The 17342-nt window shown below is 38.7% G+C and overlaps 2 protein-coding genes across 2 annotated transcripts in view; both read left to right on the top strand.

Moving 5' to 3' along the window:
- Window positions 1–17342, top strand: part of LOC136848257 (probable G-protein coupled receptor No9) — a 561772-nt gene that overhangs the window by 228713 nt on the left and 315717 nt on the right. The gene's annotated exons all lie outside the window — the stretch shown is intronic.
- The window catches only part of LOC136848000 (ABC transporter F family member 4-like), a 173486-nt gene that overhangs the window by 55306 nt on the left and 100838 nt on the right, over window positions 1–17342 (top strand). The window contains exon 2 of the mRNA XM_067120011.1: window positions 9942–10114. Within this exon, the coding sequence (XP_066976112.1) occupies window positions 9942–10114 (173 nt within the window). The remainder of the gene's footprint in view (window positions 1–9941; window positions 10115–17342) is intronic.

The raw sequence follows: 17342 nt of genomic DNA, 5'->3' as shown, positions 1-17342 counted from the left end.
TTGGTTATGCGATTGAAAGCGATTTACCTCCTAGTGTCTAGAGATATAAATACACAGAGACGCTATATATATATATATTATATATTATATATATATATATATATATATATATATATATATATATATATATATATATATATATATATTTGTAAATTTCTACCAATATGTATCAGCTGTCTGAAGATGTCTCACATATACAGACGAAACCAGTCAGGATATATATTCAATATTTCATTTTCCCACTGATATATATATATATATATATATATATATATATATATATATATATATATATATATATATATATATATATATATATTCATACAGATATTCTCTTGCCAATCAACAGAATCTGTACAGTACATAATAAGAATATAAAATTACAAACATCAACATAAATATCCTTATAAATATACATAAAAATATCTCCACTTCCTGAACTTCAACCGACCAAAGATGAAGCTGAAACTTACGTCTTGGGTCTTTCTCGTCTCTGAAACGTATCAAGCACTTCTCAAGATTAAATTTCTCATCTTTTTATTTTTTATTTTTTCTATTTATTTTTTTTTGTCAAGATGACACCGAGGATCTTCGATCAACATCTTGTGGTATATATTCTTTTTTAAGATCACATCTTAAAGGCGTAACTCTATTTATTTACTCTATCCTATTTTTGAGGTTCGGGGGGATTTAAAATTCGACCACCGAGACGGGAAAAAAAAATAAAAATAAAAATGATGCTGTAAGTCAGTGTGGGGAAACGATCTTGGTCGTATGAATAATTACTGATATTCTTATCATTGTGATTTTATGTCATTTTTAGGGCACTTTAGACAGTGAAAAAAAAAAAAAGAGTTGGAGCGGCTGGACAGCAAATTAAGAGACCCAGAGAATAACTGAAATGAGGTGCAAGGATCTAAAGATGGAACTGGGAGAAAATCCACATTTGAGCTGAGTATTAATAGTCAGAGGTGTTGGACAGCAAGGCTGAAGAAAGGAAGGTGGAATGGAGGTAGAATGTTTCCAAAAGTAGCGCAAATTAACTGCAAATTTCAAATGATGCCGAAAGAAAAACGAGTAAAATATGCGACCAAGTTTCTTCGGCGCAATCGAGTTTTCCGTACATCGAATAATCAAGGCCACCGACAATAGATCTATCTTTCGGTGGTCTCGGTATAACGCTGTAATGAGCCACGGCCCGTGAAATTTTAACCATGGCCCGGTGGTGGCCTGTTTTATATCACTGCCATACGGACGGTTATGGCTAACTTTAACCTTAAATAAAATAAAAACTACTAGCCCCCTAGCCTCTGTAGTTTTTAAGACCTGAGGGCGGACAGAAAAGTGCGGACAGAATAGAGTGCGGACGGACAGACAAAGCCGGCACATTAGTTTTCTTTTACAGAAAACCAATAACATTGCTTGAAAGACGCCCCTTGAAATAACACCTCATTAGAATAACATACAATAACACCGGTGATCCTGCTCAGGTCCGCTTACGCATCCAGTCGAGTGGAAGGAAAAGCCTCTCCGAGGTCTTGAGTGATGTTGGGTATACACGGAGAAACGATCGTTTAAAATACAATCGAGAAGACATATTTAACGACCCGGGCAGCCATCACTCTCGGGTGCCACTTGAGAATCCTCTCCAGGTCTGCGCTCCTAAACTTTTTTTTTTTCTTCTTCTTCTTTTTTGATAAAGACTATTGACACGCGTATCAGTCGTGACGTCAGGAGACTGAGTGAGACTCTTTCACTCCCTCTCTCTCTCTCTCTCTCTCTCTTTCTTTCTACACCCTCAATCTCTCTTTCTCTCCCTCTTTCTCACTCTTTCTCTCCCTCAGTCTCTCCCTCTCTCTCTCTCTCTTTCCACACCCTCTCTCTCTCTCTCTCTCTCTCTCTCTCGGACTGCTACAACAAATAATGATTATCATACATCGAATTGTTTCGAATGAATGTTATTCTTGACCTCTCTCTCTCTCTCTCTCTCTCTCTCTCTCTCTCTCTCTCTCTAGGATTGCCACAACAAATAATGTTTATCATACATTGAATTCTTTCAAATAAATGTTATTCTTGACCTCTCTCTCTCTCTCTCTCTCTCTCTCTCTCTCTCTCTCTCTCTCTCTCTCTCTCTGGCTGCATGTCTATCAATGATCTGTATAGCCCTCAATGGGCCAAATTCATGACGTCGATGAGTTTGTGTTCCCAAGAATCTCATCGAGATATTTCGGTCATTAAATTCCGGTTGTCAGTTAAGGGTGTTGTTGGATTCGTCAGAGTTATTTAATTCATCTGGGTTGTTGCTGAATTCATCTGGGTTGTTTTGGAGTTCGCCAGGGTTGTTGAATTCACCAGACTGTTGTGTTGTTTATCAGGTTTGTTGATTTCATCTGGGTTGTTGTTGAATTCATCATATTGTTTTTTAATTCATCAGGGTTGTTGAATTCATCATATTGTTTTCGAATTCATTAGGGTTGTTGAATTCATCAGATTATTTTTAATTCATTAGGGCTGTTGAATGCATCAGATTGTTTTTTATTCTATCAGTGTTGTTAAATTCATCAGATTTTTTAATTTATCAGGGTTGTTGAATTCATCAGATTGTTTTGAACTCATCAAGATTGTTGAATTCATCAGATTGTCTTTAATTTATCAGGGCTGTTGAATTCATCAGATTGTTTTGGAATACATCAAGATTGTTGAATTAATCAGATTGTTTTTTTAATTCATAAAGGTTGTTGAATTCATCACACCATTTTTTAAGTACGGTTGTTGAATTCATCAGATTGTTTTTTAACTCTTCAAGGTTGCTGAATTCATCATATTGTTTTTGAATTCATAAGGGCAGTTGAATTCATCAATTTGAAATTTAATTCATCAGGGTTGTTGAAGTCATCAGACTGTTTTTTAATTCATCAAGGTTGTTGAATTCATTAGACTGTTTTTTTAATTCACTAGGGTTGCTGAATTCATCAGATTGTTTTTAAATTCATCAGACTGTTTTTTTAATTCGCCAGGGTTCTTGAAGTCATCAGATTTTTTTTTAATTCAGCTGGGTTGTTGAATTCATCAGATTGTTTTTTAATTCATCAGATTGTTTTTTTTAATTCATCAGGGTTGTTGAATTCATCAGATGGTTTTTGAATTCATCAGGTCTGTTGGATTCATCAGATTGCTTTTGAATTCATCAGATTGTTTTTGAATTCACCAAGGTTGTTGAATTTATCAGATTGTTTTTTTAATTCATTAGAATTGTTGAATTCATCAGATTGTTTAGAGCATCGACTTGTATGAGAGACCATATCTGGTCACTGAAAGTTAATGATCAATCAGTTACTACCTAGATGATATCAATCACAGTTATTGAAAGTTAATGATCAGTCAGTTACTACGTACAGGATATCAATCACATTTATTGCAAGTTAAAGACCAGCGAATTAAAGACCATCTGATAAGAGTCAATCATAGTTCCTAAAAGATGATAATCTTTCGATTGGATACCCACTAGATGTCATTAACCCTTTTCCTAGGAAGTTAATAACAAATGACGACAAGCTGTCAGGTTACATACACCTCAACAACCCCACCTGGAAGTTAATGATTCAATCAGTCCGAATCCTACCGGAAGGATAATATCAAGTCATCATGACCTGAAGGAACATCAAAACGCCGCCGTCCACACTTCCAGCACTCTGTGACCTTTTGACCTAATGAGGAAGGATGGAACTCCAAGGGTACACACATAAACACAAGCACAAACAAACACACACACACATGCCGTAGGATTGCCCATTAAGCCTCTTGGACAATAGGGGGTGGGTGCCATCATTGGCACGCGGCTTTAAAAATGAAAAGGAATTTTGGGGGGAAAATTTGATTCTCCTAAAAACGAAAACAATAAATTTAAATGCTAAGTCCTACCAGTTTGTGATATGTTGTTTCTTCTCCCTAAAAAAGAAACAACATATTAGAAATCCTAACTCAAACCTGTTGTTCTGGATGTAGAGACATAAATTTTGATATTGTATGTAGATAGTATTTCATATTTTATAATTACACATCACAGATAAATTACACACGCAGTCAGCTCTTGTATCATAAGTTTGTATAGGATACAAAACCTGACTGCGTGTGTAATTTATCTGTGATGTTTAATTATAATGTGAAATACTATCTATATACAATATCAAAATTTATTTCCCTACATCCATACGTACAGTTTTTTAACTTTTCTTCATGAAACTTGTCAAATGACCCACCTTAATTTGGGCATTGCTGTTTTTTAAAACAATCTCTCTCTCTCTCCAATAAAGTAAAAAAAAAGTATCTCTCTCTCTCTCTCCAGTGAAGTCTAACAAAGGCTCTCTCTCTCTCCAGTGAAGTCTAACAAAGGCTCTCCCTCTCTCTCTCCAGTGAAGTCTAATAAAGGCTCTCTCTCTCTCTCTCTCTCTCTCTCTCTCTCTCTCTCCAGTGAAGTTTAATAAACTCTTTCTCTAAGTCTCTCTCTTTTCTATCCTCCCAATAAAGTCCAACACACACTCTCTGTCTCTCCCCAATGAAGTCCAATAAACTCTCTCTCTCTCTCTCTCCCCTTTTTACAATCATGGTTTTGCCTCTACTCGACAAACTGTGATTTACCCTCTCTCTCTCTCTCCCTCCCCAATGAAGTCTAAAAACAGTCTCTCTCTCTCTCTCTCTCTCTCTCTCTCTCTCTCTCTCTCTCCAGTGAAGTCTAATATAGGCTGGCTCTCTCTCTCTCTCTCTTTTTTTATACTCCCAATGAAGTCCAGTAAACTTTCTCTCTCTCTCCCTCCCTCTCCTTTTTACAGTCATGGTTTTGCCTCGACTTGGCTCATCCCAGCGGGTGGAATGCCCTTCTTCGTGCGATTCCCCCGTGTCATAAAACCTAATTATTTTTATGGGTAAAGTTCATCGTGATTTATTAATCCGGTACTCCTCCTCCTCCTCCTCCTCCTCCTCCTCCTCCTCCTCCTCCTCCTCCTCTAAAGTTCATACAAACTCGGCAGGACCTGCCGTTATCACCCAAAGTCACTTTTCTGCATCTCTCCCCTAATGAAAATGCGATTCGCACAAGCAGAATGACTTTTTATACCCTTTTTAGAACGATCCCAGTAGACTGGATCGGGCCAACCACAGATAAATGAACAAATCAGTAAACAAATAAATAAAAAAAAATACATAAGACCTAAATTAATATCGACAGCACAGAATTCCTTAGCATTCTTCCTCTTTGATATCCAGAATACCCCATCGCTGTTTGTGTAAACATACACTTCCCTGTGTATGTGCGTATGTGCGGCATCATGAATCACGGCACCCCGCGTCACCTGCGAAGTGAATCACGCCGTTAGGAGTAGCTGTTGATACTGAAGCTATTGGATGTGTACCCAGGAACTCAAGGGAGAGAGAGAGAGAGAGAGAGAGAGAGAGAGAGAGAGAGAGAGAGAGAGAGAGAGAGAGAGAGAGAGAGAGAGAGAGAGTAATTTTGGAATGCTTTGAAACTGAAGAAAAGTGATAACGATTTCACAAGAAGAAGAAGAAGAAGAAGAAGAAGAGAGAGAGAGAGAGAGAGAGAGAGAGAGAGAGAGAGAGAGAGAGAGTAATTTTGGAATGCTTTGAAAATGAAGAAAAGTGATAAGGGTTTCACAAGAAGAAGAAGAAGAAGAAGAAGAAGAAGAAGAAGAAGAAGAAAAAGAGAGAGAGAGAGAGAGAGAGAGAGAGAGAGAGAAATTTTGGAATGCTCTGAAATTGAAGAAGAAGAAGAAGAAGAAGAAGAAGAGAGAGAGAGAGAGAGAGAGAGAGAGAGAGAGAGAGAGAGAGAGAGAGAGAGAGAGCGCATCCCAAACACGTGAACAAGCAGCACCAACTAAGGTCCAGGTGCGGGCGAGCGCTAGACCCACCCCAAAAAGTGCTTTTCGGGCATTGCCTCATTTCTCCCTCGAGATCCGATATGATCGCTTTGAAATGATCAGTGCGCCTTCGTCCTTGAAAATCCACTTTGGGTACGGCTTCGGATACCTAAGAAGAACACCCGGCCCCCCTCCCCCTTCCCAAAAGACCCCGCCACAATGGGCTTAATCCCTCTCTCTTTCCCTCTCTCTCAAAGCTTACAAACACGAGAAATTTGATGACACAAAAAACTGTATCATGTAAGAAATTTTTTGGACATAAACTCACTCTCTCTACAAACACGAAAAATTTGATGGCCCAAAAATCTCTTCAACATGAAACACGTTTTTGGACAAACAAACTCTCTCTCTCTCTCTCTCTCTCTCTCTCTCTCTCTCTCTCTCTCTCTCTCTCTCTCTCTCGATGTTTATAATCACGAAAAATTTTATGACACAAAAAACTCTCTACCATGTAACAAACTTTTGGAGACAAACTCTCTCTCTCTCTCTCTCTCTCTCTCTCTCTCTCTCTCTCTCTCTCTCTTTTGACAGTTTACAAACACGAAAAATTTGATGACACAGAAATCTCTTTACCATGTAAGAAATTTTTGGACTTCAACTCTCTCTCTCTCTCTCTCTCTCTCTCTCTCTCTCTCTCTCTCTCTCTCTCTCTCTCTCTCTCTCTCTCTCTCTCTCTCTTTGAAAGTTTACAAACACGAAAAATTTGATGACACGAAAAACTCTTTACCATGTAAGAAATTTTTGACTTCAACGCTCTCTCTCTCTCTCTCTCTCTCTCTCTCTCTCTCTCTCTCTCTCTCTCTCTCTCTCTCTCTCTCTCTCTTTGAAAGTTTACAAACACGAAAAATTTGATGACACGAAAACTCCTTACCATGTAAGAAATTTTTGGACTTAAACTCTCTCTCTCTCTCTCTCTCTCTCTCTCTCTCTCTCATACCGCCATATGATTTGAAGGACCCTGAAGGGCAAGCAAGAGAACGTGGAGCAATCGGGTCTTATTAAATAAAGTGTTTACTCTTCGATGCGCTGCCTGTTATGATATCAGATCTCCAGGTATAAAGAAGAAAGATCTGTCTCTTTTCTGATAATATTAATCTAAGATTTAATTTTTTTTATTTTTATCTCTGTTCCGTATTAACCGAACGCGATTTAAAATCACTCTGCTGGCAAGTACTTTTGAATTTTCAAAATCTGAAAAGCATTCGGCTGCTGGAAGCTTCTGGCTTGAACATTTTTCAGCGACTAAATTTGGGTTCTTGTGTATATTTAAAATCACTCTACTGGTATTTTTGAATTTAAAAAATTTGAAAAGAAATCGGCTGCTGGAAGATATTGGCTTGAAAATTTGCCAATAACTGAATTTGGGTTCTTGAATATATATTCGATTTGAGGCGTTTAGCATTAGTCTCGCCACAAAAAAAAAAAAAATTAGTTGTAAGACATCAAAGTTTTGGAAATTCAACACACAAAAAACCTGCTGTTACAGTTACATTCACACTAGGCTATCTAGTGACACAACCACACGCAGGCATAATATACGCGATCTGAAACACACTCCCACACGCATAAATCCTAATTTATATTGCCCCGACGAAAGATATATATTAAAATCCATAACCATTATATGCACACACAAACCTGCTATTACAGCCACATTCACACTAGGCTATCTAGTTGCACAAACCTGCTATTACAGCCACATTCACACTAGGCTATCTAGTTGCACAAACACACGCAGGCATAATATACACACAGACATTAGACACACACAAACCTGTGAATGCAGCTGCAGTCACAACAGTTACAAAAACACACACAGGCATGATATTCGCGACCTGAAACATGCACACACACACACAAACATTATACACATACAAACACAAAATACACATACAGAGACATAACTGAATTCAACTGAATATAGAATTTAGGCCACAGGCCACGCACTGGGACCTATGAGGTCATTCAGCGCTGAAACGGAAATTGAGAGTAAATGATTAGAAAGTTGCACTTTGAACCAATTGTTAGGCGAGGGTGGAGAGCAAGATGGAAGAAAGAGACTATGAAAGGAGGTGCGGTAAAAGGAACGAAAGGGGTTGCAGCGAGGGGTAGATGGCACGCTGCAAAGAACCTTAAGTAATGACTACAGTGCACCGCATGAAGTGCTTGTCGGCAACACCCGCCTTACGGGGACAGAGATGTAACATACGCAATCTGAAACATACACACACATACACATAAACAACAATCTTACATTGCCCACATACGCACAAACAAACGCGTATTCGTTGCAATCGAATTTCCGCTTTATGCTCAGGGGCATAATGGCGACTTTTGCAGAACGAATGCCAAGTCCACCTCTCATACACACGTGACTTTTGACATTTCCAGCGGATGGTCCTTTCCGCAGTTTTTTCGCGCCGTGTTAATCGCTGTATTTCCATAAGGGGAGATGAAATGGCTAACTTGGGAATAAAAGCCACAAGTAAAAAATGCGCCGAAGTTTTTCTTCGGCGCAATCGAGTTTTCTGTACAGCCGCTACAGCGTATAATCAAGGCCACCGAAAATAAATCCATTTTTCGGTGGTCTCGGTATAATGCTGCATGAGCCGCGACCCATGCAACTTTAACCACGGTCCGGTGGTGGCCTATCCCATATCGTTGTCAGAACCACACGATTATGGCTAACTTTAACCTTAAATAAAATCAAAACTACTGAGGCTAGAGGACTGCAAGGTGGTATGTTTGATGATTGGAGGGTGGATGATCAACATACCAATTTGCAGCCCACTAGCCTCAATAGTTTTTAAGGTCTGTGGCCGGACAGAAAAAGTACGGAGAGAATAAAGTGCGCACGGACAGACAAAGCCGGCACAAAAGTTTTCTTTCACAGAAAACTAAAAATCAAGTTTCGTTTTATATAAATATACAAACACGTTTGTAACTAAACACCAACGGGTAATTACAGCATCTTCGTTCAGTTATTTTGTAATTTTTAAAAATACAAAGTACGTTAATATTGAAAATATTAAGACACCATCATTTCATGACAACCTTATTTGCAAAAAAAAAAAAAAATTGTTAGAAATAAAAATTTTAGTTTTTTATATATAAATAAATACCTTTGTAACAAACACCAATTAAAATACAAAATACATCAATATCGAAAACATTAAGACACCATCGTTCAATTGCAATGGCGTCGTTGAACTAAATGTTGCAAATGTTTTGACGTCATTTCAACCCTCGCATAAGCTATTTACGCACATCAATTAAGAAGGACAATAACATTTAGCCAATATATTTCGACATGACAAAGTTACCTGAATGACAAAGCCGTTGTCCTTGTTCTAAGTATTGTCCCTGCAAGCATTTTGTACCATCATCTGTCCGAGAGACATACGGCAGGATAACGACAGGGATAATAATAATAATAATAATAATAATAATAATAATAATAATAATAATAATAATAATAATATTATTATTATTATTATTTCAGCAGATCAGTAGATGAAACCTATTCACATGGAACAAGCCCACCAAAGGGTCCACTGACCTGAAATTCAAGCTTCCAAAACATTTTGGTTTCAACCTCCCACCTCAGACCCAACACAGCAGCAGTAACTGATCAGGATGCAGAGCCAGAGATTTTCCATCGCCCCGGGGGAGACGCGAACCAGCGACATCTGAGTGGCATGCCACGACGCTAACCACTATACCAGCCGACCAACTGGTATAATAAAAATAATAAAGAATAAATACGCACGTTCAGCTAAGCTGGAGAACAAAAATTTCAAATGAGAACTTGAAGGTTAATAAAAAAAAAAAAATCCGAAAATTAGTAAGTTTTAATTCTGAATGCAAGCAGCAAAGAACCATAAGTAATACCTACAGTGCACCGCGTGAGGAGCACTGATGACACTACTACCGCCCTACGGAGATAACTAAACACGTCACAAAACGGAAAGTAGGAAATCATTCACTTTTTTAACCTTTTTTCTTGAAGAGGAACAGAGTTCCACCCCCAACACACAAGATTAGACGAAAGCCGGAGTAACATAATCCTGTCGACGAAGAACAAGAGTCCTTGTCCTAACTTAGTCCACGAAGAAGAAGAAGAAGAAGAAGAAGAAGAAGAAGAAGAAGAAGAAGAAGAAGAAGAAGAAGAAGAAGAAGAAGAAGTAAGATCCCAGTAAGTGATAGCCTAAATTAAGGAGGCTTGGAATGTCTCTTGGCGACTTTTCTCCTCGTGGGAATAAATGAATAGGCTTTTGCAAAGAGTCTCTCTCTCTCTCTCTCTCTCTCTCTCTCTCTCTCTCTCTCTCTCTCTCTCTCTCTCTCTCTCTCTCTCTCTCTTGCGAAGCTTTGGGTATCTTGGAAATGGTCAAGGAGTGATTAAGACAGTGAAACAGAGATCGTTGGAGATGAAGTATATAAGACTCGAAAGATGGAACTGGGAGAAAACCCTACTGTTGAACTGAGGAGCAACAGTTAGAGATGTTGGACAGCAAGATTGAAGAGAAGCACGATTGGAGATTAAGGAAAATTCTGAAAAAATGGGAGCAGCTTAAGGGCCTCAGGGACGCTGCAAACACCCTTCAGTAATGCCTACAGTGCACCACGCGAGATGCGCTAACGCAGTAGAGAACGGTGGACGTTTTTACAATGAATGAGAATTGAGAATATAGAACTGAGGCCTAAAGCCAAGCGCTGGGGCCTATGAGGTCATCCAGCGCTGAAAGGGAAATTGACAGTTAAAGAAACAATTGTTAGAGAGGGTGGAAACTCAGAAGGAAGAAAGAGAATAAGAACGGAGGTACAGTAAAAGAAATGAAAGAGGTCACAGCTAGGGGCCGAAGGGACGCTGCAAAGACCCTTATAAGCAATACCCCTGCGGGGTACAATGAATGTCTCCTTGCTCTAGATAAATAAATACGATGACAGAAATTGATCAATTCAATTATCCGAATGGAAGGACACTGGACAAATTAGCAATACAATTTACATAAGTTATTCTTTAATATCCTATCGTTTATCTATACTATCACCAATAAAGCACTTTGTCAATTAGCACTAAATGCAGTTGAAATGATAACTGTTAATACTCCGTCATTTTTTTTATCAGTTTTCCATTAGGTTAATTGTCCTTTTACATGACAGTCATTAGTTCCGAACGTAAGAGTGATTCCATTACACGTTTCATTGTAATTCTAAGACATGTTTCATCATATGATATTCTGTCTTGGAAAAGTGAACGAACAAATTCAATAAGATGTTCTCTAATTACAATAACTCCAAAAAGGAAAACTGTCAATACGCTGTTCGACAAAATGATAGTTTATCGAATCATGGAGCCTTAACTTAATTGGCGTTCATTTCTGCCAATAACTCTGTTTAATTCGGGTTTTGTTTAAGAAATTAGACACGAAATAAGGCTACAATAAAAGCAAATGTTAAAATAAAAAACTACAGTTATCCACAAGTCTTTTAAACAAGTAACGCAACGAGATACAAGATTCATCACCCTCTCAAATAATTGATAAAATCTATTAAGAAGATAAAATTGAAAAAAAAGTGATTCACAAGTCTTTCAAACAAGTAATGCAATGAAATACTCGATCCATCATCCTCTCAAATAATTGATAAAATCCATTAAGAAGATAAAATTGGAAAAAAATATAGTTCATAAATCTTTCAAACAAGTAACGCAATGAGATACACGATTTACCATCCTCTCAAACAATAGATAAAATACACCAGGGACATAAAAAGATGAAACTAGGTAAAATGACAAAAAAAAAAAAGACAAAATTCTGACGAAGCAACTAAACCTTCTTTGTCCGTCCGCGACCTTCAGGTGACAAATAATGAGGAGATTCCCACCTAGCCCTACCCCTTCCTCCCTAGGGTCAAGGCCATGAGATATTACGGGCTCTAACCCGCCCCCCGAAAACCTTGGACCCCGGGACCGGGTCACGGGAAGGAAGATGATCATTAAACGATGGAAATGGGCAGTCACGTGATCAATGGGTCATAAAACCCGAGGTCATTAAAGCGAGGGCGAGGATGATGGTCGTTGCACAAGTGGAAAATTGGAACGCAGGATTATTTTCGGAGAGTGGATTATGAGGTCGTTATAGCAAGACGAGTTTAAATAACTTGAAAGACATTGCTCGTTTCGGTGGTATGGATTGGTTGATTGATTTGATGAAATTTTAGGCGGTTCAGACAAGCTGTGGGCCATTTTTTTGGCCATTCAGGGCTCAAGACAGTGAGGACAGGGAGTTGGAGGGGTTGAGACAGTGAGTATAGGAGTTGGAGTGTTTGGAGACTAAAAATGAGTAGTTGGAGTGTTTGGAGAGTGAAAATAGGGAGTTGGAGTATATGGAGAGTGAAAGTAAGGGAGTTGGAATAGTTGGAGACTGAAAATAGGGAGTTGGAGTGGTTGGAGGCAGTGAATATAGGAGTTGGAATAGCTGGAGAGTCAAAATGAGTAGTTGGAGTGGTTGGAGACAGTGAATATAGGAGCTGGAGTGGTTGGAGAGTGAAAGTAAGGGAGTTGGAGTGGTTGGAGACAGTAAATATAAGGGTTGGAGCGTTTGGAGAGTGAAAATAGGGAGTTGGAGTGGTTGGTCAACAAGATAAAGAGCTCCAGGAAATAAATGAAAAGAAGTACAAATATGGAGTTTTCTAAAAGAAGAGAAAACTCGATATGGGCATTAAGAAGTAACAGTTAGAGAGGCTGGACAGCAAGACTGCAGAGAGGAATGGAGGGAGAGTAACTTCTTAGTAGGCCTGGTACCGGGATGGATAACTGCGTGATCTGGGAAACTTTGCCAACAGAAAACACACAAAATTGAAGAATTATTATCATTAATAATTTGTAGAAACATCAACAAACAAGTGTAAATTGCGCCGAAGTTTCTTCGGCGCAATCGAGTTTTCTGTACAGCCGCTACGGCGTATAATCAAGGCCACTGAAAATAGATCTACCTTATGGTGATCTCTAACCACGGCCAGGTAGTGGCCTGTCCTATATCGTTGCCAGACGCACGATTATCGCTAACTTTAACCTTAAATAAAATAAAAACTACTGAGGCTAGAGGGCTGAAATTTGGTATGCTTGATGATTGGAGGGTGAATGATCAATATACCAATTTGCAGCCCTCTAGCCTCAGCAGTTTTTAAGATCTGCAGGTGGACAGACAGACAAAGCCGGCACAGTAGTTTTCTTTTACAGAAAACTAAAACTAGAAAACAAAATGGTTTATATTCCTCTTCAGTCTAGACCTCCAGGCAGACTGGAAAAAGTCTGCTCAGTTAAGACTGACTGGAACCATTTTCACAATATTGTGTGAGCAAGACGTCGGTAGCCTATAGAAGCTGCGACGCCAGTTTCAGTGACTTATACATCAATCTGCGTGAGTATCCACCTGGGGTTTTTTGTTTACATTTATAGAAAACGTTTAACCTTAAAGAAAACGAGAAACTCCCTGGACGGATTTCAAATCAGCCGAAACAGAAACCGCCAAACATACAATTGAACACCTCTCCCCTCACCCCAAAATCCCTCCCCCTTCCCAAATCCTACCCACACCCGCTCCTACCCACACCCACGCCCACACCCATTTACCTCTCTCCCAACAGCCCCGCTAGACTCAACGTCGTATCCTTTTCCTTCCAGAAGGCTCAAGCCAAGTTTCTCTCCGAAGGCACGAGGCCCGAAAATCAATGCCATTGAAGTGCGAGAGAGAGAGAGAGAGAGAGAGAGAGAGAGAGAGAGAGAGAGAGAGAGAGAGAGAGAGAGAGAGAGAGAAGGAATTCGGGAAAGAGTGATTGGTGTGATCCTATGTCAACAACCGCTTGGAGCTAACTCTCTTGCTAGATATAATGGCTTCCTCTCTCTTCTTCTTCTTCTTCTTCTTAGAGGAACCGAGGGCTTCGAAAGCTCTGAAGCTTTGCTGGCGAACCTGAGAAGAAGAGGAGGAAGAGGAAGAAGGGGAAGAGGAAGAAGAATAAGAAGGCGAAGAGGAAGAATAAGGATAAGAATAAGAAGAAGGCGAAGAGGAAGAATAAGGATAAGAAGAAGAAGAAGGGGAAGAAGAAGAAGAAAGATAAGAAGGCGAAGAGGAAGAATAAGAAGGCGAAGAGGAAGAATAAGAAGGCGAAGAGGAAGAATAAGGATAAGAAGAAGAAGAAGAAGGGGAAGAGGAAGAAGAAGAATAAGAAGGCGAAGAGGAAGAATAAGGATAAGAAGAAGAAGAAGAAGGGGAAGAGGAAGAAGAAGAATAAGAAGGCGAAGAGGAAGAATAAGGATAAGAAGAAGAAGAAGGGGAAGAGGAAGAGGAACAATAAGAAGACGAAAAAGAAGGGGAAGGGGAAGAGGAAGAGTAAGAAGAAGAAGGAGGAGAAGAAGAAAAAGAAACAGAACTTCACAGAAAACTGGAAGAACGTGTCGATTGTGTTTTTGTAAGGAAGAAGAGTTGTTCTGCAGTCGTAAGAAGACGAAGAAGAAGAAGAAGAAGAAGAAGAAGAAGAAGAAGAAGAAGAAGAAGAAGAAGAAGGAGGAGGAGGAGGAGGAGGAGGAGAAATAAAACAGAAGAAGAAGAAGAAGAAAGAGGAGGAGGAGGAGGAGAGGGAGAAATAAAAAAGAAGAAGAAGAAGAAGGAGGAGGAGGAGGAGGAGGAGGAGGAGGAGAAGAATAAACAGCACCTGACAGAAAACTGGAAGACCGTGTCGATGGTATTTTTGGCAAGAAGAAGAAGAAGAAGAAGAGTTGTTTTCCAGTTGTTGTTCTTGCACTGTTGCTGCTCTTGCTGGTATACCGGAAACGGCCTCGGGAAAAGCAAGGAAAACTAAGTCGTTCTATTACCTTTCTTTAATTGCCTTTCCATACCGGCGAGAAAGTTGGTGGGATATGTCTCTCTCTCTCTCTCTCTCTCTCTCTCTCTCTCTCTCTCTCTCTCTCTCTCTCTCTCTCTCTCTCTTGATCGCTTCCGTACGAGGAATGTTTTAGAGAAAACATTAGCTGACAAGAGGCTTAATTTTTCAGTTTTCTGTAAAACTATATATAAATATATATTTAAATATATACATATACATGTATATATATATATATGTATACATATATATATATATATATATATATATATATATATATAAATATATGTATATATATATATATATATATATATATATATATATATATATATATTATATATACATATATATATACTTAATGGCTACTGTCCATTCATCTGTCATCTAATTATGTCGAGCAGGACGCGAAATTAACTTCCTATAAAAATGAATCAATAAATCTATTCACATATTACCGCAAGTATCGTTCAAATATTCTACCGTCCATTCAATACCCCACCTTTGTTCGACGATAAAAGAGGTCTCCTTTCATCTTACCATTTTCAACAGATCGAAAGATACTGGTTGACTGCATGCAAGCAATTTTTTTTCCTTATCAACTCTTCAAGCATACAACTGAAGAATCTTGGTTTTAAGTAACTTGCCAATGAAGGTCTGAAAGGCATGGCGACGATTTTCACCAGAGCTTCAAAAGGAATGGAGAGTCGAATTGCTTTTCTGAGTGTGCCTGTACACGTGGGGAGAGAGAGAGAGAGAGAGAGAGAGAGAGAGAGAGAGAGAGAGAGAGAGATCCTTTGTTGATGCTGAGTGTGGTTTTTTGTGTATTTGTTTCCACATGCGTGTATGTGCACGTGGAGAGAGAGAGAGAGAGAGAGAGAGAGAGAGAGAGAGAGAGAGAGAGATTCTTTGTTAATGTCGAGCGTGCTTTTTTTTTTTTATATTTGTTTCCACATGTGTAGTTAAGTATACCTTAGTTTAACCAGACCACTGAGCTGATTAACAGCTCTCCTAGGGCTGGCCCGAAGGATTCGACTTATTTTACGTGGCTAAGAACCAACTGGTTACCTAGCAACGGGACCTACAGCTTATTGTGGAATCCGAACCACATTATAACGAGAAATGAATTTCTATCACCAGAAATAAATTTCCCTAACTCTTCATTGGCCGGTCGGAGAATCGAACTCGGGCCCAGCAGAGTGCCAGCCGAGAGCGGTACCAACCCGTCCCATGATGAACTCTTCCACATCTGTATGTGTGTATGAGAGAGAGAGAGAGAGAGAGAGAGAGAGAGAGAGCATATCCTTTGCTGATCTTAGTGTGTGGGTTTTTGTATACTTGTTGCCACGTGTGTGTGTGTATGAGAGAGAGAGAGAGAGAGAGAGAGAGAGAGAGAGAGAGAGAGAGAGAGAGAGAGAGAGGCATTCCCATGTTGTTTACATCGGAGATAAGTTTATCACCAGGCATCACATCCCGTAAGGGTTGGTTGAGTGCTATGCCGTAAGATCTAGATATGTTTATTCCAAATAAAGCATTGTGGACATAATTATATCCCCAAGACGAAAGTGGAAAACAATAATCTGATATGATTTCAGTAAAGTAATTTTCCCTTACCTGTGAATGAAGAGATTAAAAACCCATTATCAAATGTTGTGTCGACGAGTTTGCGACGAATGCATTCAAACAAAAAAAGGCATAAAAGCTTACATACATATATGAATATATGTATATATATGTATATATATATATAGATTTATATATGTATATATATATATATATATATATATATATATATATATATATATATATATATATATATATATATATATATATATATATACAAATAAATAAAACAGTTCCTTCAGGCTACACCAAATACTGTTACAATCCGTAATAAAAATAAATTATGTAATAAAACATCTAAACACGAATGTACAAGACAGTGTAACTACTCTCTCATTATCTCTCTTAATCTCTCTCTCTCTCACTTTCTCTCCACCATTCGTGTCCTGTTCTGCACTTTTATCATTCATTCTTTGGTTCTCGAATATCGTTTTTCCTTTTTTCTTATTTTCTAACTTTCGTAGAGACTCGGTCGTTTCAGTATACATATGCATTCTCATACATGGGCGGAAAACAAACATTTGTGTATATATATACATATATATATGTGTATATATATATATATATATATATATATATATATATATATATATATATATATATATATATATATATATATATATATAACAAGTAAGAAATGCGCCGAAGTTTCTTTGGCGCAATCGAGTTTTCTGTACAGCCGCTGCAGCGTATAATCAAGGCCACCGAAAATAGATCTATCTTTCGGTGGTCTCGGTGTAATGCTGTATGAGGCGCAACCCATGAAACTTCGACCACGGCCCGCTGGTGGCCTATCCTATATCGCTGCCAGAGGCACGATTATGTCTAACTTTAACCTTAAATAAAATCAAAACCACCGAGGCTCGAGGGCTGTAATTTGGTATGTTTGATGACTGGAGGGTGGATGAT

This window comes from Macrobrachium rosenbergii, chromosome 18 (genome assembly GCF_040412425.1).
Source record: "Macrobrachium rosenbergii isolate ZJJX-2024 chromosome 18, ASM4041242v1, whole genome shotgun sequence".
In the NCBI taxonomy this organism is placed as follows: domain Eukaryota; kingdom Metazoa; phylum Arthropoda; class Malacostraca; order Decapoda; family Palaemonidae; genus Macrobrachium; species Macrobrachium rosenbergii.
Note: the sequence above shows the minus strand (reverse complement) of the source record. Positions and strands in the feature narration are given on the sequence as shown.